The sequence below is a fragment of the Asterias amurensis genome, chromosome 14, assembly GCF_032118995.1.
Source record: "Asterias amurensis chromosome 14, ASM3211899v1".
In the NCBI taxonomy this organism is placed as follows: domain Eukaryota; kingdom Metazoa; phylum Echinodermata; class Asteroidea; order Forcipulatida; family Asteriidae; genus Asterias; species Asterias amurensis.
Genome location: NC_092661.1, coordinates 7,004,123 through 7,027,342, shown reverse-complemented (window position 1 = coordinate 7,027,342; position 23,220 = coordinate 7,004,123). Strand labels below are relative to the sequence as shown.

Below are 23,220 nucleotides of genomic sequence, written 5' to 3'. Positions count from 1 at the left end.
ACTGAAATTCGGTGTGCTGATTGGACCTTTGACCTCTATTTGCGAAAATGAGTAGTTTTCAAAATGCGTAATTTTTTTTTAATGCAAGTTTAAAATGTAAGCAACAATATTCTAAAAATTGAGGGGCACTCTTTCAGTTTTTTTGTTATGATTTTTTTAACATTGGCTATCAAGGGCAAAACCATAAAAACGAATTTGTACAACATACACAATGTACAGTGTACAGCGTACAGTATTGTGTACACGCACATAAAAACCATGTCACCCTGGTAATAATATGGAGTCCAAAAGTCTAATTCATGACATGACTTAATGAGCTAAACATTTCATCCCCTTAATTAGCATAGGAGACACTGTGTATCAGTCATACTGTATACATGTTATACAATGTACAGTGTAGAGTACACTGTATTCACATTTTTTTAGTACTTTAAAAGTCAATTCGCTGGAGAATGATCATAGAGAAAAATGTGTTGTGACCCATTTAAATCACACAGCAAGAAAAAATTATTATTGGTTTATTTAAAACATTCAAACTTGGCAGCTAGAGGCTGAATTGCGTTTAAAATTACAGAGCATAAGAAAATATATATCTATTTTTAAAATTACAGAAAAACATTAGGATATAAAAATATTTATTTACGTACAAATACAAAATACAAGATATTCAAAGACTAAAATACAAAAATACTTTCCACTAGGGAGGCATAACACACCTCTTGCTATAAACTCTGTTATAGGTGCTACTATATTCATTTAATATTTTAAAAGAACATAAATAGAAGCACGAAATAAACAATTGCACTACAAGAGCATGCAGCAGGAGGCAAGTTCAAAAATAAATAGCAATTGAATTGCACCAGAAACATGTACATAATACAAACAAGCAAGGTAAAAAAATTATTGCTTATTCAAGAGAGCAGTCAGGTGTGGAATGGGGCTGTTCTTATATCGATTAGTACGGCATCTAACAATGGATAACGTGTTGGAATTCCTCAAATTGTTATTTCTTGCTGGAGGGAGCCGTCTCGGTGCATGGGGGAGTTGAGGAGGGTGGTACCAAAACCGATAGATAGTGTTTCCAGCCTATCAACCATGGGGGGAATATCAATTAGCTGACAAGTGTCCTTATAGGATTGAGTGTAAAGATGGTTATGACCAAGGATGACCCGAAAGGCTTTTTTTTGCAGCTTTTTGAGGCAGTCTTTTTGACTTTTAGTTAGACCACTAAACCATGCTGGAGATGCGTACTCAAGTGTTGGTCTCAAATACTGTAAATACACTGTTCTAAGATCTGCCACAGGGATATTACATTTTAATTGATGTAAAAAGTACAGTTTGCGGGTAAAACCTTTACACATATTGTTAATTTGGTATTCCCATTTAAGATTATCCTGAATATGAACACCTAACAGTTTAACACGGCTACTTTGAGCAAGGACTGAGTCCCCAATATGAAAATTAGGTAACACAAATGGGCCTTTCTTGAAGTTAGAACACAAAACCTGACACTTCTTAGGATTAGCAGGCTTAAGCAGGCTTAAGGCAGGTATCAGAAAGGTTTATATTGGAGCATCCAAGTCTTTAATTCACTTGAGCACACAGTTTATGCACCGGCTGTCGCAAGAAGATATCTGAACTGTCACCTGAGAAAATACTCTCAACATCTGAAAGTTCTAGCAGTGATCCAGAAGTTCAGGGACCATCAATGTCATCTGCACATCAGGATGTTTTTGTGCAGCCAAATACCGACATTAACATTATCAATGAGGCTATGATAATTATTGGTGTATCTGCTATCATAAGTAAGAAGAAAGCTCATGGAAGTAACATGGAAAACAAAGTTAAGAGAATAGAGACAACAATAAAGCAGAAACTGGAAACTGCTGCAGGAAAACAGTTCGGTGATGATGAAAGTGAGATGATAACTCAGTTGAAACAAAAGTTTCATTCCTTGACCAAGAAAAGTGGAAAAAGTTCAAGTCTTGACCGTCTTACCAGTGAGTTGCAGTATCAAAAGAATAGCAGATGAATTTGGAGCATCAAACTACATGCCAAGAAAAGCAAAGAAACTGGTGAATTAGCAGGGAATGCTTTGCATTCCAAATCCTAAGGCTGGAAAATCTCTTTCATTAAAAATGGTGCAAACTGTGAGAGACTTTCACTTGCTCGAGTCCGTCAGCAGACAAATGCCAGGGATGAAACATCTCCAGAAACATCTTGTTCTTTGTAATCTGCAAGAAGTGTTTGAACTTTTCAAGGAAAAAATCCTCCTGAAAGTTTTGCTGAAAATTTGCTGAACTTGGGCTGAAGCAGTGCATCCTTGCCGGATCTAGTGGAGTGCATTCAGTTTGTGTTTGTACTATACATCAAAATGTGAAACTCAAAATGTGAATGAATATGTGAAATTATCTTTGAATTTCTATTGTACATGTACAGTGTATCATGTACATGTACATGTAATGCATTTTTAAGGTTTTGGCCTTGATAGCCAATGTTAAAAAAAATCATTTAAAAAAAACTGCCCATCAAAATTTTTCAGAATATTGTTGCTTACATCTTAAACTTGCATTCGAATTTTTTTACGCATTTTGAAAAATACTCATTTTCACAAATCAAGGTCAAAGGTCAGATTTTTGCGTATTTTTTCGGTGATGCGTGGAATTTTTTTTATTTTACATGTATGTTTTCAAATGTGGGCCATGTCAAAAGCTTCAAAATGATGTAAATCTTATCTCTTTAGGTGCTTTACTTTTGGAGATATGATTGTCCAAACATAGCAGGTCATTCTAATTAGTCAAAAGTTCGTTAAGCCGTATCTCCCAAAATAATGATCCGAATTACATAAAATTTAGGGTTTGGGCATTTCTCAGGGAGTCCAATCAGCACACCAAATTTCATTTAAATCCGTGAGGGTCAGGTCCAAAAGCGTGTTAAATTGACACAGAATGACCCAGTAACAACTGAGAGAGACAGGTCACATTACTGCTAAACAATGTAAGGTGTTTTACCTCTTTCTTTATTGAATTGATTATGCTCGCTCTCTCTTTGCTCATCGTCACTTGATGTGCCCTCTATATGGCTTCCATTCTCCTCATTTTGTTTCAACTCTCGAGCCCGTCGTCTTCTTGACCTTCAAACACAAATCAAAGCCATTTCAGAATCGCCACTAAATTAGTCTACAGATATGGACTTACTTTAAAGGGTCTATGTACTTTTTGTAGGACAAAAAACACAATGTCAACAGATTTACATTAAACTTACAGTTTGAAGATAATGATAGTAGAAAGCTCCCCTGAAAATATTACTTGCCGAGGTGCTGTAGTTTTTGACAAATGAGTAAAACAATGTCATGAAAATAATTTTTTTCTCATGATCATGAGACGAAAATTATTTTAGCATGTAAAAGCTTATTTTCATGACATTGTTTTACTCATTTCTCAAAAACTACAGCACCTCAGCAACTAATATTATAAGGTACGCTTTCAACTATCATTATCTGCAAACGGTGTAAGTTTAGTGTAAATCTGTGGATATTGTGTTTTGTGTTACAAAAAGTACCCAAGTCCTTTAAAGTGAATAAAGTCAGAAATCCGACTGGGAAAAACCATGTCAAATTAGTTCAAGTTTATTGTTAATCTATACTATTTTGAATTGTTTTCTTCATTAACTTGAATGTACACCTTGAAATGACTGAGATAAAAGTGTTATCCATTTTGGATGGTATTTGCATGTTTGACCAGAATCTATCAATCAGTATCTAACATATATATGGTTTGAGGCATTGCATGGTGAGGTATCAATATATATTTGGTTTGCCAGGTTTTCTTTATTCTAAAGTAGTAGTCCCAGGCAATTTTCTATTCTGTCCGGGTAGTAGTTAAAAAGCAGGACAGTTCTTTTCAGAACCAGAACCCGAAGTCTCCCGAACATCCGATAAATCTACTCTGTGGTAGTAGAATAAAGAAAGACAGTATCTAACAGTTACAGCATTTCTCTCTCTTACCTTCTTGCTTCCCTTTCTGCTGCCCTTCTTTGCTTAGTGATGTCTTCACGTTGTGTTTTAGTGCCAGAATCAAAGTTGGCTGATAGTGCTGCTCGTTGCAGCATCCCAGTAAACTCCTCTGATTGGTCCCTGATGTCAAGCTGTCTTCGCTGGGATAGCTTTTGTGCTCTGCTTTTTAGAAGTATGATCATAGCTGTCTCAAGACCATCTATAACTGGGACCTGAAAAGTTGAATAACGTAATTGCCTCCATGGTAGAACTACATGCATTTCATTCAATATGTTTACTACCAATCAACTTTGACGTTATTTGGTAAACTTTTTTCTTTTTCACACAAACAAATATTACTAATTCATTTAACACTACTCTAACAATTTCAAAGAATTTTCTGATTATCTGATTAAATGTTTCAAAGACATACTGATTCCTATGATACAAACTTCAAAGCTAATTTCAGCCAAGATCTTCAAAGAGTTTAAAGTGAGTTTCAAACGAATTTTGAGAAAATCTTTCAGTATTTATTTCAGGAATAACAGTGTATGGTAACGACCCGATTGGTAATGACCGGCATGGTAACGACTCGATTGGTGGCTGGCTGCTGCTGTTAACAAATAAATAATGAATTGTTTTTCCGAAATTTGAGTTTATGGTTACAACCAATGAACCCCCCACCAATTTGTGGCCAATTTTACTACTCATTTCCTTCAAAATGTTTTCAAAACTGCAGATTTTTCCGCTGAAAACGAACGAGCAAGACATATTTGAAAAGCACTGAAATAACAGACACTTGACAAACAAGCCTTTATTTTCAGTTGCATAAAGTGTTGTGACTTGAGCTGCTGGTACATTGCGACACTTTTTATTTAAACACCATTTGGGAAAAGAAAAAAGAAAAAACACGACCGTGGATTTCTTACTTTTTCGGCCGGTCGGAAAAGGGCAATACAAAATTTTTTTTTTTACGCCTCATGGCAATGTACATGTTTATTTTTGTAGTTAATCCGCCCAATTTATAATAGTTGTCTATGTGTGATTAAATACTACCATTTTTGTGAATATTTGATAGAGCTGCTTAGCATGAAATTTCTTTGTTGATAAAAACAGGATTACCAACCCAATTTCCATTAGTTGCATATTGCTTGTTACTGGTATTCGGTTGTTGTTTGTTTATCCTGTAAACCACTTTGAAATTTAGTTGGTAATCCTGTTTTTATTAAGGCAAAAATTTCATGCTAAGAAATTGGGCCTTGGTCTTTACAAATCATCATTTTGTCAGGTTCACTGGCTTTCAAATGTTATGTGTGTACATTTTATATTCATCCTAGATCATACATGTTGCATGTTATATTATCTCACCTTCTCTGCAAAACAATCTACCAAGTCTTGGGCATAACCCTTCATCTCTTGGAAGAAATGATACTGGTTGTTAACTCCTCCCTGAGTGTCTTTCAGACTGACTGATGATGAGGCACAAGATTTCAAACGCTCTTGGAGTTGGTCATGTTCTCTTTCATGAGCTCGGTGAACATCTTTCACTGATTCAAACCTACGTACATGTAGATCATTTTAAAGTATTGAAATAACACCTGTATCCCACAGCTAGCACTGGAAATTAAAATAGATTTTGGCAGGCTAACAGACGAGCGCTCTTGGGTCACGCCAACCCATAAGTTCATGACAAGTTCAACATCTGCAACAGAAAGGAGCGACTGAACGTGCTGGAAGTTGAAAGTTGAAAGATCGACTGTTGCAGTTGTTTGGAATTGCTCTAGAGCACCTTGGTTTCAGACATTGATCTTGTCATGAGCTGAACCTAACGTAAATGTGTCTGAAACCAGAATTGATTTGGATCAACCTAAAGTCACTCCTAATTTATTTGGTTCAGCGCGACTCTGGAGCGCCTGTCTGAACCCTGTGTAAAAAAACACTCTAGACAATATACTAACGTATCTGCCAATGACATCCTAATTTTAAAATGAGTTTATAAGGCAGTCGTTTTGGGCTTCATGAAAGTTTCGTGAGTACATGACCTCTTAAAATCATCAAATAAATAAATAATAATAATAATAACAATACTAGTGGCTTCTTATATAGCGCTCAGGTCCGTCACGCAGTGATGCTAATGCACTTCAACATTATTAGCCCTTCACTGGGCCTTAACCCTTTAGCACGCACGCAACATTAAACATAATGTCACACGCTCCTTAGTGCGCCAGGAATATTCAATCGATTTCCGGTCCCATCCAGAAATCGTCGGATAACTGTCGGTGTGATTATTTTCTTGTGTTACAAGTTGGGTTTATTTTGTAGAGGATGAAATTATATTTTGGATGATTGTCACAGTTGCTTTGTTTGTCTCACAAATTTCAAGATTTCAGGTTGGAAACACAAGAGAGATCAACAAAAAATTGAAAACTTTGTTTGCGTATCAAGTGAAGGTTTGTTTACGTGGAAAATTGTGCACACAAGTTTTCTCAAGTTTACTGTCGTCCGACAGGAAAACAAAGCTTCAAAAAGTGGTTGAAAATAATCACAACATACCTTGAGAAATGAAAATGAATGCCTCTATTATCAACAGATACCGTCTGTACCTAAAATCTTTTGTAAAATCCTTTCAAATTGCGGTATTCCGTGTGTAAAAACACCAGAAAGTTTGACTGTCATTACTGTGTACATGCGCGTAGTACGTGGTACATCCCCTATACGGTCCGGCTCCACAGAGAAAACGTACGGCTCCACACAGAGAAAAAAGCACCCACTCATACATGCGTTGTTTGATTGTGAAATGACTTTCGACCTTTGAACCTTACGTCATTTTTTCTTATGTGGACCTTGTGCTATTTTTAGACTGTCGTCATCTTGAGATCGCGCTCTATCTACGGCTGTTTGCAGCGTTGTAATCGCATGTGTATAACTCAAATTACACCATGTCAAACTGCGCGGGCGCGTTCGGGCGGTATGCGCGGTCATACGCAGGGCGCCTCCAGGCGTTATGCGGGCTAAAGGGTTAAAGGAACACGTTGCCTTGGATCGGCCGAGTTGGCCCTTGGTAAAGGGTTTGTAACCATTTGTTATAAAATGCATATGATTAGAAAGATATTTTAAAAGTAGAATATAAAGATCCACACAAATATTCCTTGAAATTGCGTGGTTTTCCTTTAACTTTGGGAACTAACACGGTCGGCCATTAATGAGAGTCAAAAATTTGACTCCCATAAATGGCCGACCGTGTTAGTCGACGAGGTAAAGGAAAACCACACAATTTCGAGTCATCCTTGTGTGGATCATTATATTCTACTTTTAAAATATCTTTCTAATCATATGCATTTTATAACAAACAGTTACAAACGCTTTTCAAAAACCAACTTGACCGATCCAAGGCAATGTGTTCCTTTAAATCATTCCTTAAACCATCTCAGTTCCTGGGGAATATACAGCCTGTGCTGCCAAAAATGTAGCGCACTAAGCTAACATTCACAAGAACCATCTCTGCCCTCGCACATACCCATTTACCCTTGGGTGGAGAGAAGCTTATGATTAAGTGTCTTGCTCAAGGACACAAGTGTCATGACCGGGATTCGAACCCACACTCTGCTAAACACAAACACCAGAGGTTGAGTTCTTATCCGCTCGGCCACGACACCCCATGGACACCCCATGAATATACAAAGAGTGAAAGATGGAAAGAAAGAAGTATTGAAATAAGGAAAAAGATTCTTTACCAGTCCTTCAGTTTCTTCTTCACTTGTTCCATTGTGATGGTTGGCATCTCACATAGTGGTGCAGCATTTAATGCATGCACAAGTGAGTTTTGTTCCATTGTTGAAGTGTAAGATCCAACCATTGGTGTGACATACTGGCTGGTGGGTTGACCATAAGGATATTCTTGTTGCTCATAGTAGTAAGAGGCAGCAACAGTAGCAGCTGCAGCAGAAGAGCCTGAGTCTTGTGCCTATTGTACAAACAAAATGACATACATGTTGATATAAATAAGCTTTGCATGATATGTAATATCCTATGACTAAGAAGTTACAAGTAATTCTTGCTGGTACAACCATGTGTAAATCTATAAGTGGAGGAGTGTTGGCTCTGAGCGGAGCCATTGGAATGAACAATTTCTACAGAGAGCCTACATGTACATGTATATGCACTCCTTCCAATAACAGTAGTTCACGTGGTTGGACCTACAAGAATTACTCGTAACAGTTACTTAATATAAATCCACACCAATACGATCCTGTATGTTTCCTCACAAGAGAACAAATCGTGGTCTTTGTACTAATGAATGGTCCAAACCATTGTAAAGGGTCCCAACCATTTTGAGTGTTATGTGTGCATAATTATGTTTCTCCAAATACTTTATTTTAATGTAGCTTATGAAAGTACATTGTAAAACAAATCCACAATGAGAACCTGAGAAAAAGACCTGACCTCTATTTCTGGTTACTTGAAAGCAATTGCAACTTTGCCTACATTAACTGACATTATGAAGGAGTTTGTGCACTTTGATTGGTTGAAGACAGGTCACATAGGTTGTATTAACATGACCTGCTCTGTGAACTAGCAAATAAATGGCCTGAAACAAACACCAAATTGTTTTGAACAAATTGTACATATATGCTCTGTCTTGTGTGGGAACTATCAGATTAATGGTAATGGCTAATGGCGTTGACATGGTCATGACTGAAGACATTGACATGATCATGACTAATGACATTGACATGGCTAATGACATTAACATTGTCATGGCTAAAATCTGTTAACATGGTCAAGGCTAATGACGTTGACATGGTCATGACTCATTGAAATGGTCATGGCTAATGACATTAACATGTCATGGCTAATGACATTAACATGTCATGACTAATGACATTGGCATGGTCATGACTAATGACATTGACATGTCCATGGCTAAATGTCAGTAATCCAAATGTCAGTAATTAAACCTCATGACACATAATATTGGAAAAAACAAAAACCTGTTCCCAAGTACAAAGCTGCAAATTATAAATACCGACTTGCGGTACACTGGTGCCTTTCTTGATTTGCTCTTGTTCCCATCGTAGCATTTCTTCGTCATGGTCTCTATCATGATCACTGTCATTATCTGCATCTAAAAGAACCAATACAATATCATTAGTACATTACTTGCAAACGAATGTGGTATGGTAAATGCTGGATGTGGTGTAGTCATGGTAGTTCTATTCTATTGACCTGCCATGAATTCTAGATCCTCCAAGCAAATTGCCAAACTGGCTCACTGGATTCCTACAATGATAAAATTCAGGCAAATTATCATAAAACAAAAACCGCAATATAACTAAAGTTTTTAAACTAATTCTTATTTGTTTCAGGTAAATATATTCAGGGGTTTTCAGTGCCCATCAGTAACACTTTTCTAGAACTAGGCCCCAAAGGTTCATTATTATAACAATTCATTATCATCATTTTCCCAGTTATTCAAAAGTTCCAGTAATGTTTGCACTAAATCATGTTTTTAGCAAAAGAGTTGTAAATCTGATCAAATTTTTCCTTTACTAAAAGTACATACTGTTTATATTTGAAAAAAGTTAATGAATTCAGAAGTATTGCTGTATGCCCAAACAAACAAAATTGCAGTTCAGTTGTTTAATTTAGTGAATAAAATAAATGAACCAGTTTGTTTAAGCATTGGTGTACGTAGTGAAATTGACACAACTCTCCCTAGGGTTTCATAACCATTTGACTAAGTAAAAAAACATGCAAAGATTTTGGAATTGGAACACGCAGGTCAAGTAACGACAGGTTTTGGGGTGGTGTGCCGCCTTGTTCAGAGGTCTCTTCATGGAGCGTGAGCTTGAAGGTTTCCTGTCTCAACAATAATAATAATAACAATTTGCCTTATAAATATCAGAGCCCGAAGGGCGCATCAAAGCGCTTCCAACACTTTTACCCGTGGTCACTGGGCAATACAATCCTTAATCAATCTCAGCTCCCTGGGGAGTATACAGACGGTGCTGTATTCATTCACATAAACCATCTTTGCCCTCACAGGTCCCCAAGTGTCACGACCAGGATTCGAATCCACATCCCGATGACTTAAAGGCAGTGACACTATTGGTAATTACTCAAAATAATTCTTAACATAAAACCTTTTTGGTAAAAAGTACTGGGGAGAGGTTGATAGCAGTGTTGTAGTCAAGACCTCTAAGTTCGAGACCGAGACCAAGACCGAGACCTCCCCATCGGAGACCGAGACCAAGACCGAGACCAGCTCTTCCGAGACCGAGACCAGCCCTCCGAGACCAAGACATTCTGCAGTCCGAGACCAAGACCAAGACCAAGACCGAGACCAGCCCTCCGAGACCGAGACCAGCCCTCCGAGACCAAGACATTCTGCAGTCCGAGACCAAGACCGAGACCAAGACCAGCTCTTCCGAGACCGAGACCAGCCCTCCGAGACCGAGACATTCTGCAGTCTGAGACCGAGATCAAGACCGAGACCAGCTCTTCCGAGACCGAGACCAGCCCTCCGAGACCGAGACCAGCCCTCCGAGACCAAGACATTCTGCAGTCCGAGACCAAGACCGAGACCAAGACCAGCTCTTCCGAGACCGAGACCAGCCCTCCGATACAGAGACATTCTGCAGTCCGAGACCGAGACCAAGACCGAGACCAGCTCTTCCGAGACCAGCCCTCCGAGACCGAGACATTCTGCAGTCCGAGACCAAGACCGAGACCAAGACCAGCTCTTCCGAGACCGAGACCAGCCCTCCGAGACCGAGACCAGCCCTCCGGGACCAAGATATTCTGCAGTCCGAGACCAAGACCGAGACCAAGACCAGCTCTTCCGAGACCGAGACCAGCCCTCCGAGACAGAGACATTCTGCAGTCCGAGACCAAGACCGAGACCAGCTCTTCCGAGACCGAGACCAGCCCTCCGAGACAGAGACATTCTGCAGTCCGAGACCGAGACCAAGCCCGAGACCAGCTTTTCCGAGACCGAGACCAGCCCTCCGAGACCAAGACATTCTGCAGTCCGAGACCGAGACCGAGACCAAGACAGAGACCAGCTCTTCCGAGACCGAGACCAGCCCTCGGAGACCGAGACATTCTGCAGTCCGAGACCAAGACCGAGACCAAGACCAAGACCAAGACCGAGACCAAGACCTCCACATCGAGGGGGAAGGGGAGGGGGACCTCTGCATCGAGACCGAGACCTCCGCATCGAGACCGAGACATGTACCTCAGACATACAAACAATTATGTAAAAACATGAAAAACTAAGGTGATATCAGCTTTTAAAAATACCGAGTATGCAAGCTAATGAAAACTATAGTTCTGTTATAATAATATTAGAAAACGCACAATCACATCTTGTTTCCCCTAAAACTTCACACTTGTTCATGTAAAGGCATCATTTTAAAAATCTTTATCTTGGTTTACACATTTGACAAATCTTGCTGGCAGGAAGTCCAGGCTGTAATATCTCCCATCCTAACTTTTATGCTCTCCAGGGCATGCCACTGTTGTTTAACTTAAATTGTTAGTAAGGGAATCAATGTGTGATGAAGAGGTTTTCAACTAGTGGTTTAATCCCAACGAGGCCTGGTTCTTGGTAATTTTACCGAGACGAAGTCAAGGTAAATTATCAAGAACCAGGCCTCAGCAGGTTTAAACCACTAGTTGAAAACCGATTCAACACACTTTGATTCCAATGCATAAATACCTTTTCGGTCAAAAACATCATCACTTTTTGGTCAAAAAGTAAATGCAAAAATTATAATTCAATCAATCAATCAACATTTATTTCAATACAAACACAATATACATGTACAAATAAAAAAAATAGGATTTAACAAGACTGAAAACTGTACGGAGGCATGGCCCATTAAAGCAAAGCTTGTAAGCTGGGATGCCTTTATAAAACAAAGAAAGGTAATAAGATCATTTAAATTATAAAACAATACGTATAGTAACAACAATAACATCAAAACGAGACGGATAAACGAAACGCAAAAACAAACACCCAACAAGACAAACAAACACCTCAAACAAAACCAAACAACACCCCAACAAACAAATAAACAAACAAACAAACAATACAAACACCACAAGACGGCCAAGACAATAGAACTAAACCAAAATAATGACAGAATCACAACTATGTTACATAATGGGAGACAATGTGTTTTTTTAAGGAGGCTTTGAATCGACCAACAGAGGACTGCGAGCGAATTCGCCTATCAATTGAATTCCAGAGGCGGGGCCCATGATAGCGAAGAGTTTTCATTGTGTAAGAAGTACGTGCAAAAGGGGTATAAAGATTGTTACAATTGCGTGTGTTAGGAAAGTAATGGAGAAAGTGTGGGGCAGAAGATTTGTTGTGTATTTGAACATGAAAATGCCTTTTTGAAGTTTGTTGATATCCGTGAGTGTGAGTGTGTTCAAGTTAGCAAACAAGGGCGCAGTATGGTCACAACGATGAGACATAGAAGCGATATGGACAGCCCTTTTTTGGATTAAGAACAGAGAATGAAGTTTTCTAGTGCTTGAGTGAGCCCAAACAATATTACAATAGTTAAGATAGGGAAGAATAAATGTGTTGTAAAGAGAAAGTAGTGTGTGTGTGGGAAGAAAGGAACAAAGCTTAGACATAACGCCTGTGTTGCGAGAAACAATTTTCGAAACAGAGGAGATGTGATCTTTCCAGGTCAGCTTATCATCAATTAAAACTCCCAAAAACTTAGTCGAGTGAACCTGTTCGATTGGAGTATCATTAATACTGATGGTGAAGTTGTCGTTTGCTTTGCGAGTCCTGCTGAAAAACATGTATTTGGTCTTGCTCGAATTGAGTGACAGCTTATTAGATCTAAACCAAGACGAGGCCAGACTTAGTTCCCTGTTGATGATATTGCTTAAAGAAGATAGATTTGAGTGAGAAAAAAGGATAGTGGTATCATCAGCAAATAGAATAAAAGACAAGACGGATGAACAATGATAAAGATCATTTACATACAAAAGGAACAGTAAAGGTCCAAGAATGGAGCCTTGTGGAACACTGCAGTCAATTGTCTTTAGGGAGGAATCACAGTTTTTGAAAACTATAAATTGTTTCCTGTCAGACAGATAATTAGTGAACCATTGGTTAGCCAAACCACGCACTCCATAGTGATCTAATTTGGAGAGAAGAATGCTATGGTCAATGGTGTGAAAAGCTTTGGAAAGGTCTATAAAGACACCAATAGTAGACATTTTCTCAGTGAAAGAGTTGTTAAGAGTCAGTTCAGGTAAATAGTTGACATAGTTGCTCACGGTCAAAAAATGAATTTTTTTTATACTTTGTTGGTGGAAGGGCCTTGGGGTGCAAGTAAACAAAATTGCATTTTCAATTCTATATATAGCCCGTTGCCATGGTTACGGCTCATTTTGTTTTTTGGCCATTTTAGGCCGATTTTGGGGTCTGAAAAACTGGTTTTTAGCTCATATTTACAACTCCACCCCACCAAAACGCAATATTATTTCAAAAAACCTTTTATATCACTACAAAGTATCATCCTTGGCCTTCCTTGAGAAAAAAAATTATTGCTTTAAATATCACCCTTGTGCTATTTTTGCATCATGCATTACAGTATGTTTTTAGCACTTGCAAAATCGACATTTTTACCCTATTTTTGGACCCCAAAATGTCAACTTGCCAGGGGTCTCAGAAAATTTTTCTTTCGTCTGTGATTAGGGCCAACATTGGTCTTTCCATATCTGGTGTCAAAAACTTGGGCAATTGTATCCTGTTGGGCCAGTACTGCCTCAAAACTAGACTTTTTTTCCCCAAAACATGAAAAATGCCTTTTTAAGGGTCTTTTCACATAATATCGACATACGTGTCCATGGTAAAAGAAAAGGAATATTTTTCTTATACTTTGTGGATGGTAGGGACTTGGGGTGCAAATAAACAACATTAACATTTCAAATCATAATATAACACGTTGCCATGGTAACTGTTCATTTGTGTTTAGGCCACTTTGGGCCGATTTTGGGGTATGAAAAACTCTTTTTTTAAGCTAATATTTACAACTCCACCCCACCAAAAAACTAAAATATTTCATAAAACCTTTTACATCACTACAAAGTATCATCCTTGGCTTTACTTGAGACAAAAAAATATTGCTATAATCTTCACCCTTGTTATATTTTAAGAACGTGCATTACAGTATGTTTTTAGAGCTTGCAAAATCAACATTTTTACCATATTTTTTGCCCGCAAAATTCCATTTTTCAGAGGTCTCAGAATAGTTTCCTTTCGGTTTTGATCAGGGCCATAATTTGTCATTTTATTTCTGGTAAGAAAAACTCGGGCAATTGTATCCTGATGTAACAGAACTGTCTCAAAAATAGACCCTTTTCCCCGAAAACATAGAGAAATGCATTTTGAAATATTTGCTTCATTTTGAATTTATAACATGAAGAAGTAAGCAATAATTCCATCAATCTGGCAGCTTTTTATAAGCACTTTGTAGGTTTAGTGCATTACCAAACATTGATCAGGACTTGTTGATGACCTAAATCTTATAATTTGCCCCACCCCGGCCCTGGCCCAATCATATTTCTTGACATTGCATAAAATAAAATAACAGTTTTGTGAACAGCGCCTCTTTTTTGAAAGTCACATTTTTTAATTCCCCTTGCACATCAAGAAAGTTTGTACTGTCTTTAATGTTTTATTGGTTCTCAGAATATTTCCCTTTTTTGTTTTGATTGGGCTATTATTATGGTTTGCATGACTACTGGGGAGAAACACTTTGGTTTATTGTATCCTGTTGTGACACTTCTGCCTCAAAAATGGTAATTTTTCCAAAAACAATAAAAATGCATTTTGAAGTTATTCCTTAGTTTGAATTGATAAAAAACAAAAACGAGCATGCTTGTTAAAAATATATGGCACCGTTTCCATGCTCTTTAAGCCACTGAGATCTTGTTTTGTCATAACTACTTTACCTAGTTGTACAGGTATGGTACACATTGCAAGAAGAGAAGTAGTGCGATGAGCAATCTTTACTGTTCTTGTCTTTACATGGCCTTATAATAGTCTTCTTGGTCCCCTGCCCGCTACCAAACTAAACATTTTCATCCCAATCAGAACAAAGAGGCTCTAAAAGTGAGCAAGTACTGTATCCAAAGTATAAATGGCCATTCACCTGCTTTGGCCTTCTGTAAGCAGTTCCCCCATCTATGGTGGGGTTCCTTTCAATTGTACTGTTGCAAACAATGAAAGAGTTGGTTTATTTAACGTGATAAACAATTCAGCAGGTAATGTTTGACAATGTTTTTTGTTGATCGTTCTCAGAGACATATATAATAATTATGAATTAGTAAGATAGTGAATGGAAATAATAATCAAACTAGCCTGAATAGACTTTTGTTACTTATTTATGTTCAGCAGGTGCAAGTTTGTACAACTTCTTTCAATGTTGTTTCATTAAAGGAACACGTTGCCTTGGATCGGTCGAGTTGGTATTTGAAAAGCGTTTGTAAACGTTTATTAAAAAATGCATTATGATTAGAAAGATATTTTAAAAGTAGAATATAATGATCCACAGAAGTATCACTCAAAAACCATGCATTTTAAAACAAACCGTTACAAACGCATTTCAAAGACCAACTTAACCGATCCCAGGCAACGTGTTCCTTTTAAATAATCTCTTACGCTCATCTTGCAAATCGTTAGTATCATTGTTTTTAATAAGATCTTGGCAAACTTTTCCAACACTTTTAAGCGGGCTTTTTAATTTCCCACGTTTGTGTTGGACATGATTGGATGCTCCAAACCATCTGCCGCAAGCACAGAAACTACATTGTTTATGATCTCTGTCTCTAAGAAAAGTTTTACTTTTGGTAGCAGGCAGGGACCAAGGAGAGTAGGCCCTGTATTAAAGACAACTTGTAAAGAATGCTCATCGCACTCTACTTGCAATGGGAATCATACCTGTATAATAGGTAAAGTAGCCAAATCAAGAACTCTCAGTGGCAAAGCATTGGTTATGGTTTGGTTGGATACCATTATGTTTAAATAAAAACTTTGTATTCAGTACTCAAAGGGCATGGAAACAGTGCCAGATTTTTAACAAGCATGCATTGTTTTTGAAAAAATTACTATACTTAAGGCATGATCAGTCACAACAGGATACAATAAACACAGTGTTTCTACCCAGAAGACATGAAAACACCAATAACAACCGAAAGGGAACACTTTCAAAAAAAGAGGCGCTATTCACAAAACATTGTTTTATGCAATGTCAAGAAATATGATTGGGGCTGGGCCGGGCAAATTCTAAAATTAAGGTCATCAACAGTTCCTGATAAATGTTGGGTAATCCACTAGTGCTAAGGAAAAGCTGCGAGATTGATAGAATTATTACTTTTTAATGTTAGAAATTCAGTATTAAGAAAAAACAATTCAAAATGCATTTTTTCTGTTTGAGGAAAAAAGTCTATTTTTGAGACAGTACTGTTAACATCAGGATACACTTGCCAAGTTTTTCTTACCAGAAATAAAAAAGACAAATTTTGGCCCTGATCAAAACCGAAAGGAAAATATTCTGAGACCCCTGAAAAAAATGAAATTTTGAGGGCAACAAATCTGGTAAAAATGTTGATTTTGCAAGTTCTAAAAACATACTCTAATGCACGTTCTAAAAATAGCACAAGGGTGAAATTGTTAGCAATATTTTTTTGTCTCAAGTAAAGCCAAGGATGGTACTTTGTAGTGATGTAAAAGGTTTTATGAAATATTTTTGTTTTTTGGTGGGGTGGATTTGTAAATATTAACTAAAAAAACAGTTTTTCATACCCCAAGATCGGCCTAAAGTGGCCTAAACACAAATGAACTGTTACCATGGCAACGTGTTATATTATGATTTGAAATGTAAATGTTATTTATTTGGACCCCAAGTCCCTACCATCCTACCATCCACAAAGTATAAGAAAAATATTCCTTTTTTTTACCGTGGACACGTATTTCGATATTATGTGAAAAGACCCTTAAAAAGGCATTTTTCATGTTTTGGGGAAAAAAAAGTCTAGTTTTGAGGCAGTACTGTCACAACAGGATACAATTGCCCAAGTTTTTGACACCAGATATGGAAAGACTACTGTTGGCCCTAATCACAGCCGAAAGGAAAATTTTCTGAGACCCCTGGCAAGTTGACATTTTGGGGTCCAAAAATAGGGTAAAAATGTCGATTTTGCAAGTTCTAAAAACATACTGTAATGCATGATGCAAAAATAGCACAAGGGTGTTATTTAAAGCAATAATTTTTTTTCTCAAGGAAGGCCAAGGATGATACTTTGTAGTGATATAAAAGGTTTTTTGAAATAATGTTGCATTTTGGTTGGGTGGAGTTGTAAATATGAGCTAAAAACCAGTTTTTCAGACCCCAAAATCGGCCTAAAATGGCCAAAAAACAAAATGAGCCGTAACCATGGCAACGGGCTATATATAGAATTGAAAATGCAATTTTGTTTACTTGCACCCCAAGGCCCTTCCACCAACAAAGTATAAAAAAAATTCATTTTTTGACCGTGAGCAACTATGTCAACTATTTACCTGAACTGACTCTTAAGATGATCAACAAGTTTAATTAGCGCCATATCTGTCGAGAATTTGCTACGAAAACCAAATTGAAGATCATAAAGAAGATGAAAGTCAGAAAGGAATTTTAAGAGTCGTTTGTACACAAATTTTTCAAGAATTTTAGAGAAACAAGGAAGAACTGAAATAGGGCGGTAGTTCCGCAAGTCATGGCGATCACCACTTTTAAAGATAGGAGTGACTCTAGCAATTTTGAGCTGAGAAGGTACCAAGCCACACAGAAAGGACAGATTGAAAATATGGGCAAGAGGCCAAGAGATAAAAGAAATTACAGACTTCACCACAGTTGAACTAATGCCATCAAAGCCACAGCTTACACCATTGTTCAGTTGTTTGCACACCTCATTGATTTCAAAGCGATTCGTTGGTACAATAAAGAAAGAATGGTTGTTGGAGGCGGGGAGGTAATCAGAGAACAATGCCTGTGTAAGGTGGGATTTTGCTGGAAAGTGAAGAGCCAATGTTGGTGAAGTAAGTGTTGAAAGAATTAGCAACATCACAGGGGCTGGAAAAAGTGTGCTGTCCGTCAGTAACTTCCTCTGGGATATCCACCTTCTTTTTTTTGCCAAGAATGTCACTGATTGTTAAATGATTTTTTTCAACAAAACACCCCTCCAGCTATGAAATGGTAAAGCCCTCCGCCGCTCTCGAGTAAACAACTCCTTATAAGGAAATGTTGTGCGCATATCGCGTGATGTGGCACAACTGTTTCAGCTGTTGCTCTCGACCAATAGGAATGAAGAAACTGTCTTATAAGAACAGGTGCAAGGTCGCGTGTCACGCCCATGAATTAACACTTTTTACCGGTCATAAACAAAGGTTTATACACACCCACGTGACGCGCTCTCCACCAATAGGAATAGTGAAACTGTCTGCGGTATTTATGAATTTACTTTTAATGTGTACTGTACTTAATTGTGAATGTATTGCCCGAATAAATATCTGCATTATTAGCTGTTCCGACCTACCGTCAGAACAGGTATTGTTTTCGTCAAGATTTTTATTATTTTCATAATTATTATTATTCTTTGTTTTTCCCTTAACCCTTTCAATACCATTGTCGAGTTTACTCGACCGCGCAATGCAAGCGCTTCCTTACCATTGTCAAGAAAACTCAACCGCGCGTCGTGTAGTGGCTCCGTCCCAATGTCGAGAAAACTCGACAGAAAAAAGCTTTGCCTTTGAGAGATTGTATTTATTTTGTTTGGCCCCCCTCTGTGGTTAGGTTTTATATAGCCGGGTAGCTTGTTATCCAAGCATTGTAATGGTATGTATTGTATAGGGGGTCGCCATTATGATTTTCCGAGAAAAGTACACTTCAAGATTTCTAGCTTCCGTTTTTTTCGACAAAAATCACCATCATGGCTGCGCATTGCACGGAGGTTTTGGCTTATATGTTTGCCTATAGTGACTCTACAAAAAGACTTGGGAAGTTCTGACAAAGAATATTTGGCAGCAAATCGTGGTATTTCGTCGCCAGACATGCAGTTATATGATGACAAAACCGGACTATATATACCAACGGTAGCTAGCTGGACCGAGCACGTCACCCGTTCAACGCCGTGGGCTTGGGCGTGCATGGCGGGCGGGCCTCGACCCACTCGTGCTGGTCGAAGTGACCGTGGTGGCTAAACACTTTCAAAACAGATAAGCTTTTTCAGCAAAATATTCACTTATGTTTAGCACAAATGGAAATAGAAGCTTATAATAAAACAGGTTATATTTTCTGAGAAGTTTTTACAAACTTTTCTTGAGGAAAACTTGGTTGAAAATCTTGTTGTTTTTTTTGAGACAGAAAACCTGAATAAAAATAGAAGTAATTTTTTTAAGCCACAAATCTTGCAAACAAAATTAAGATAATATATACAAATTTGACATTGTAGCAAAGTCATTTTATATGCTACAAATTGCAAGCACAAAGTTTTTCAAAATAATCATGTCTTCCCACAGAAAATCAAGACTGAAACCAGTACACACTGCAAATTGCGTTATATTTTTTTAGTGTGAAAAAATTTGGTATACAGCATTGTGACCTTTGTCAACAATGCGGTATCTGGTTGGGCGCTTGCAATAAACAATGTGGTATTGAAAGGGTTAAAGGATTTGGGTACTTTTTCAAAATGTCCATAGATTTACATTAAACTCACAGGGTTTGAAGATAATGATAGTGGAAAGCTTCCCTTCAAATACTACTTACTGAGGTGCTGTAGTTTTTGAGAAATTAGTAAAACAATGTCATGAAAATACGTTTGTAAATGATTAAAATAATTTTCGTCTCATGAGACGAAAATTATTTTTATGACATTGTTTTACTCATTTCACAAAAACTACAGCACCTCAGCACATAATATTTTCAGGGAAGCTTTCTACTATCATTATCTTCAACCTGTGTAAGTTTAGTGTAAATCTGTGGACATTGTGGTTTTTTTTGTGGCAGCCTAATCTCCTAAACCACATTATGAAAGAGTGAGTTTATTATTATACTAAAATGAAGCTTAGAACATAAGCTTAATTCCTATTGTAAAAAATGTCAAAAGTTTTAATTAATAAGCCTAAATTAAGCTTATGAATATTTAATGAGCAAACCTTGTTAACACCATCACTCAAAAAGTACACCGCCGATCTTGAAAATTGTTTCAGCTATATCTAGTCAGGTCCTGTTAATGTGATTTCTGACATAAAATTCTGGACGAAGTCACCATGACGTCATGTATTGCACATTTTGTGTCTGTGCACAAACACAATGGCTCTTCAAATGTAAGCTTTAAACAGGTCAAAACAAAATAACTTCAAAATAATTTGTCTGTTAGTTTCCTAAATATCATATTATGTGTTGAAAAATATACTGATGCTAACAAGATTTGTTTCAGTCCATAATAGCAATCACGGTACGTCTAAAATTATTTAATAAATTAAAATCTTTGGTGTCATGGGTACAACGTAGTACTTCATAAACTGGGTGCCGTCACTTTCATTGCGATGTTAAATATTCTCTATGGTTATTGCGATACATTGTGTACATAATGTATGGACTGAGGACTTTATTGAGGAGATTCTAAGACAATGTCGTGAAGTTGGCATCTTTCTCATTGTTTTTGAAAAAATGATAAATTCGTAATTAATCAACCATGTGACCCTCATTAGCAAAATAAATTAGAAAATCATTGCAGCACCATATCTCAAAAAGTTCACGGCCGATTTTTCAACTGTTTGTTGTTAAAGACTCCTTGGGGTTGGAGATTGATTTGAAAAAACTGTGACCTCAAGTTGACCTCTACTTCCGCGTCAAATGGAAGTGGGACCATATCTCAAGAACTATACAGTAGATTTTCAAACTCTTTTCAGTTATAAACTCCTTAAGCATAAAATATTAACTTTGAAAAACCGTGACCTCAAGTTGACCCCTACTTCCTGGTCAACCGGAAGTGGGACCATATCTCAAATACTATACAACAGATTTTTAACTGTTTTTCAGTTTTAGACTCCTATGCATTAAAAATAAACTATGAAAAACCGTGACCCCAAGTTGACCTCTACTTCCAGATCAACCGGAGGTGGGACCATGTCAAGAACTACACAACCGATTATTAAACTGTTTTCAGTTATAGACTCCTTGGGCATTAAAGATTAGTTTGAAACAACTTTGACCCCATGTTGACCTTTACTTCCGGGTCAACCGGAAGTGGGCCCATATCTCAAAGAGTACAAAGCCAATGTTCAAACTTCAGTTTTAGACTGTTAGGCAATAAATATTAACTTTGGAAAACTGTGACCCCATGTTGACCTCTACTTCTGGGTCAACCGGAAGTGGGACTTTATCTCAAGATCTACACAACCGATTTTTAAAACTTTTTCAGTTACAGACCCCTTTGCATTGCAGATTAGTCTTTGGTAGCTATGAGCCCATGTTGACCTTTACTTACGAGTCAACCGGGAAGTGTGACCTTATATCAAGTGCAACACAACTTTTTTGAAAACTTTTTTTAGTTATAGATTCCTTGGGCAATGAAGTACATAATCCAAGCAAAACAACACGGAACAGCTTCGTGTTTGTTCACAAACACTTAATGTCTAGTTAATATTATTATCTCAATTTCAGAAAAGCAACAAAGCCCGCATGCAGCACATACTGAACGTGTCTGGTCCGTAAATGTACGTGTAGTGCATTCACTTGAAGTATGTTCAGTATGCTGACTGATCTGTTTAGATCACATACGAACTATTGCAAATGGCGGGCGAACAACGTTTTGGGGAAAATCCACTTACAACACCGCCATTTTTAATTCCAGCACATCCAGCACACACACACAAGCTTGTATATATGCGTGCAACCGTGGACCTCATAAGTCCCGTGACCTCATAAGTCATCGGTTAGAATATGTATACCTACTCATAACCCACACACAACAGACTACATGTATTTCAGTGCATGACAAAGTTTGCTCACATCTCAATGATAAAATGTTGCTTTCCTGCATCATATTTTTGAACCATTTACAGGACTTTTTGTAATAAATTTTACGTTCTAACGTTTTATGGCAGTAATAAAAACAAGTTTGTCAACTATCTACGTGTAGTATACAGGTGAAGGATGGGCATGTACAATGTTGGGGCAACAAATTCTACTAGTAAAATACAATGTTTACCAACTTATCATTGCTAACATCTTATTGCAGAAACTGCCATAAATACAACACTACTCAAATAACTGCATATTAAGACTGACACATGTAGCACTGCATACCTTCATCAATTGCTTGTTGCATACGTTGTCTACTTGTTGATTGCTTGACAGTAAAACTCATCCTGCATTCTCCATCACTATCACTACAGTCATTGTCATCATCACGTATCAATCGAGATTCATCATGTCTACTCGCTGCTTTATTTCCAGTATTGTTGTAGCGTTGAGTGTCATCTAAAGGGATGTAGTCAACTCCTGTTCCAAGCTCTCTGGCCTTTTGCCTCCTTTTACGAGCAGCAAAAATAATGGCTGCATCTGGAATCATTCCTGCAAATTTAGTGTGTCCAATATTTGATACAATTAAAAACTCAGACTAACAGAACATCAATTGATTCAATTCAGCCACATTATTTGGTTAATACATGTAGGAAACTAGCTTTTACCCTCAAATTCATGTCAGATACTATTAAAGCACTGGAGCCCACCAAGGCTGTGTTTTGTCCCCTGTTCTAGTCTCTCTTTACACAAAGAGAGACTTGTGGTTAGGTGTGCCTTGTATGGCCTGGATGACATTATTCTATGATTCTGCAATGAAACACTAGTTGATGGAAGAAAACCAGATCAATATCCCATCCTAAATATTGTACAATACCAAAGTCTGGTGATCTTAGTCAAGGAGGAACTATCGAGGCATTAGTCTTAGTTTAGTTATTGCAAAAACATTCAACCGATTAATCCTAAACAGAATCAGACCAGAAGTAGACAGGGGAGGTTGAGGAAGAATCAAAAAGGATTCTGGGTTGGACGTACTACTGGACCTGTCACATTCTTGCCTTCAGAAGGCTTATGAAGATTCTGAAAGCCTATGGTATACCAGACCAGCTTGTAGACGCCATTGCAAAG

At 37.7% G+C, this 23,220-nt stretch overlaps 1 protein-coding gene across 3 annotated transcripts in view; it reads right to left on the bottom strand.

Annotated features, from left to right (window-relative positions):
- LOC139947560 (PAX3- and PAX7-binding protein 1-like) overlaps nt 1-23,220 on the bottom strand; it is a 70,627-nt gene that overhangs the window by 23,666 nt on the left and 23,741 nt on the right. For 2 of the 3 annotated variants that reach the window (XM_071945503.1, XM_071945501.1), the window contains exons 4-9: nt 22,378-22,644; nt 8,986-9,119; nt 7,729-7,958; nt 5,363-5,552; nt 4,007-4,227; nt 3,012-3,133 (exon numbers count right to left, since the gene is read on the bottom strand). In XM_071945503.1, the coding sequence (XP_071801604.1) occupies nt 3,012-3,133; nt 4,007-4,227; nt 5,363-5,552; nt 7,729-7,958; nt 8,986-9,119; nt 22,378-22,644 (1,164 nt within the window). The remainder of the gene's footprint in view (nt 1-3,011; nt 3,134-4,006; nt 4,228-5,362; nt 5,553-7,728; nt 7,959-8,985; nt 9,120-22,377; nt 22,645-23,220) is intronic. The other variant, XM_071945502.1, reaches the window with a different exon arrangement.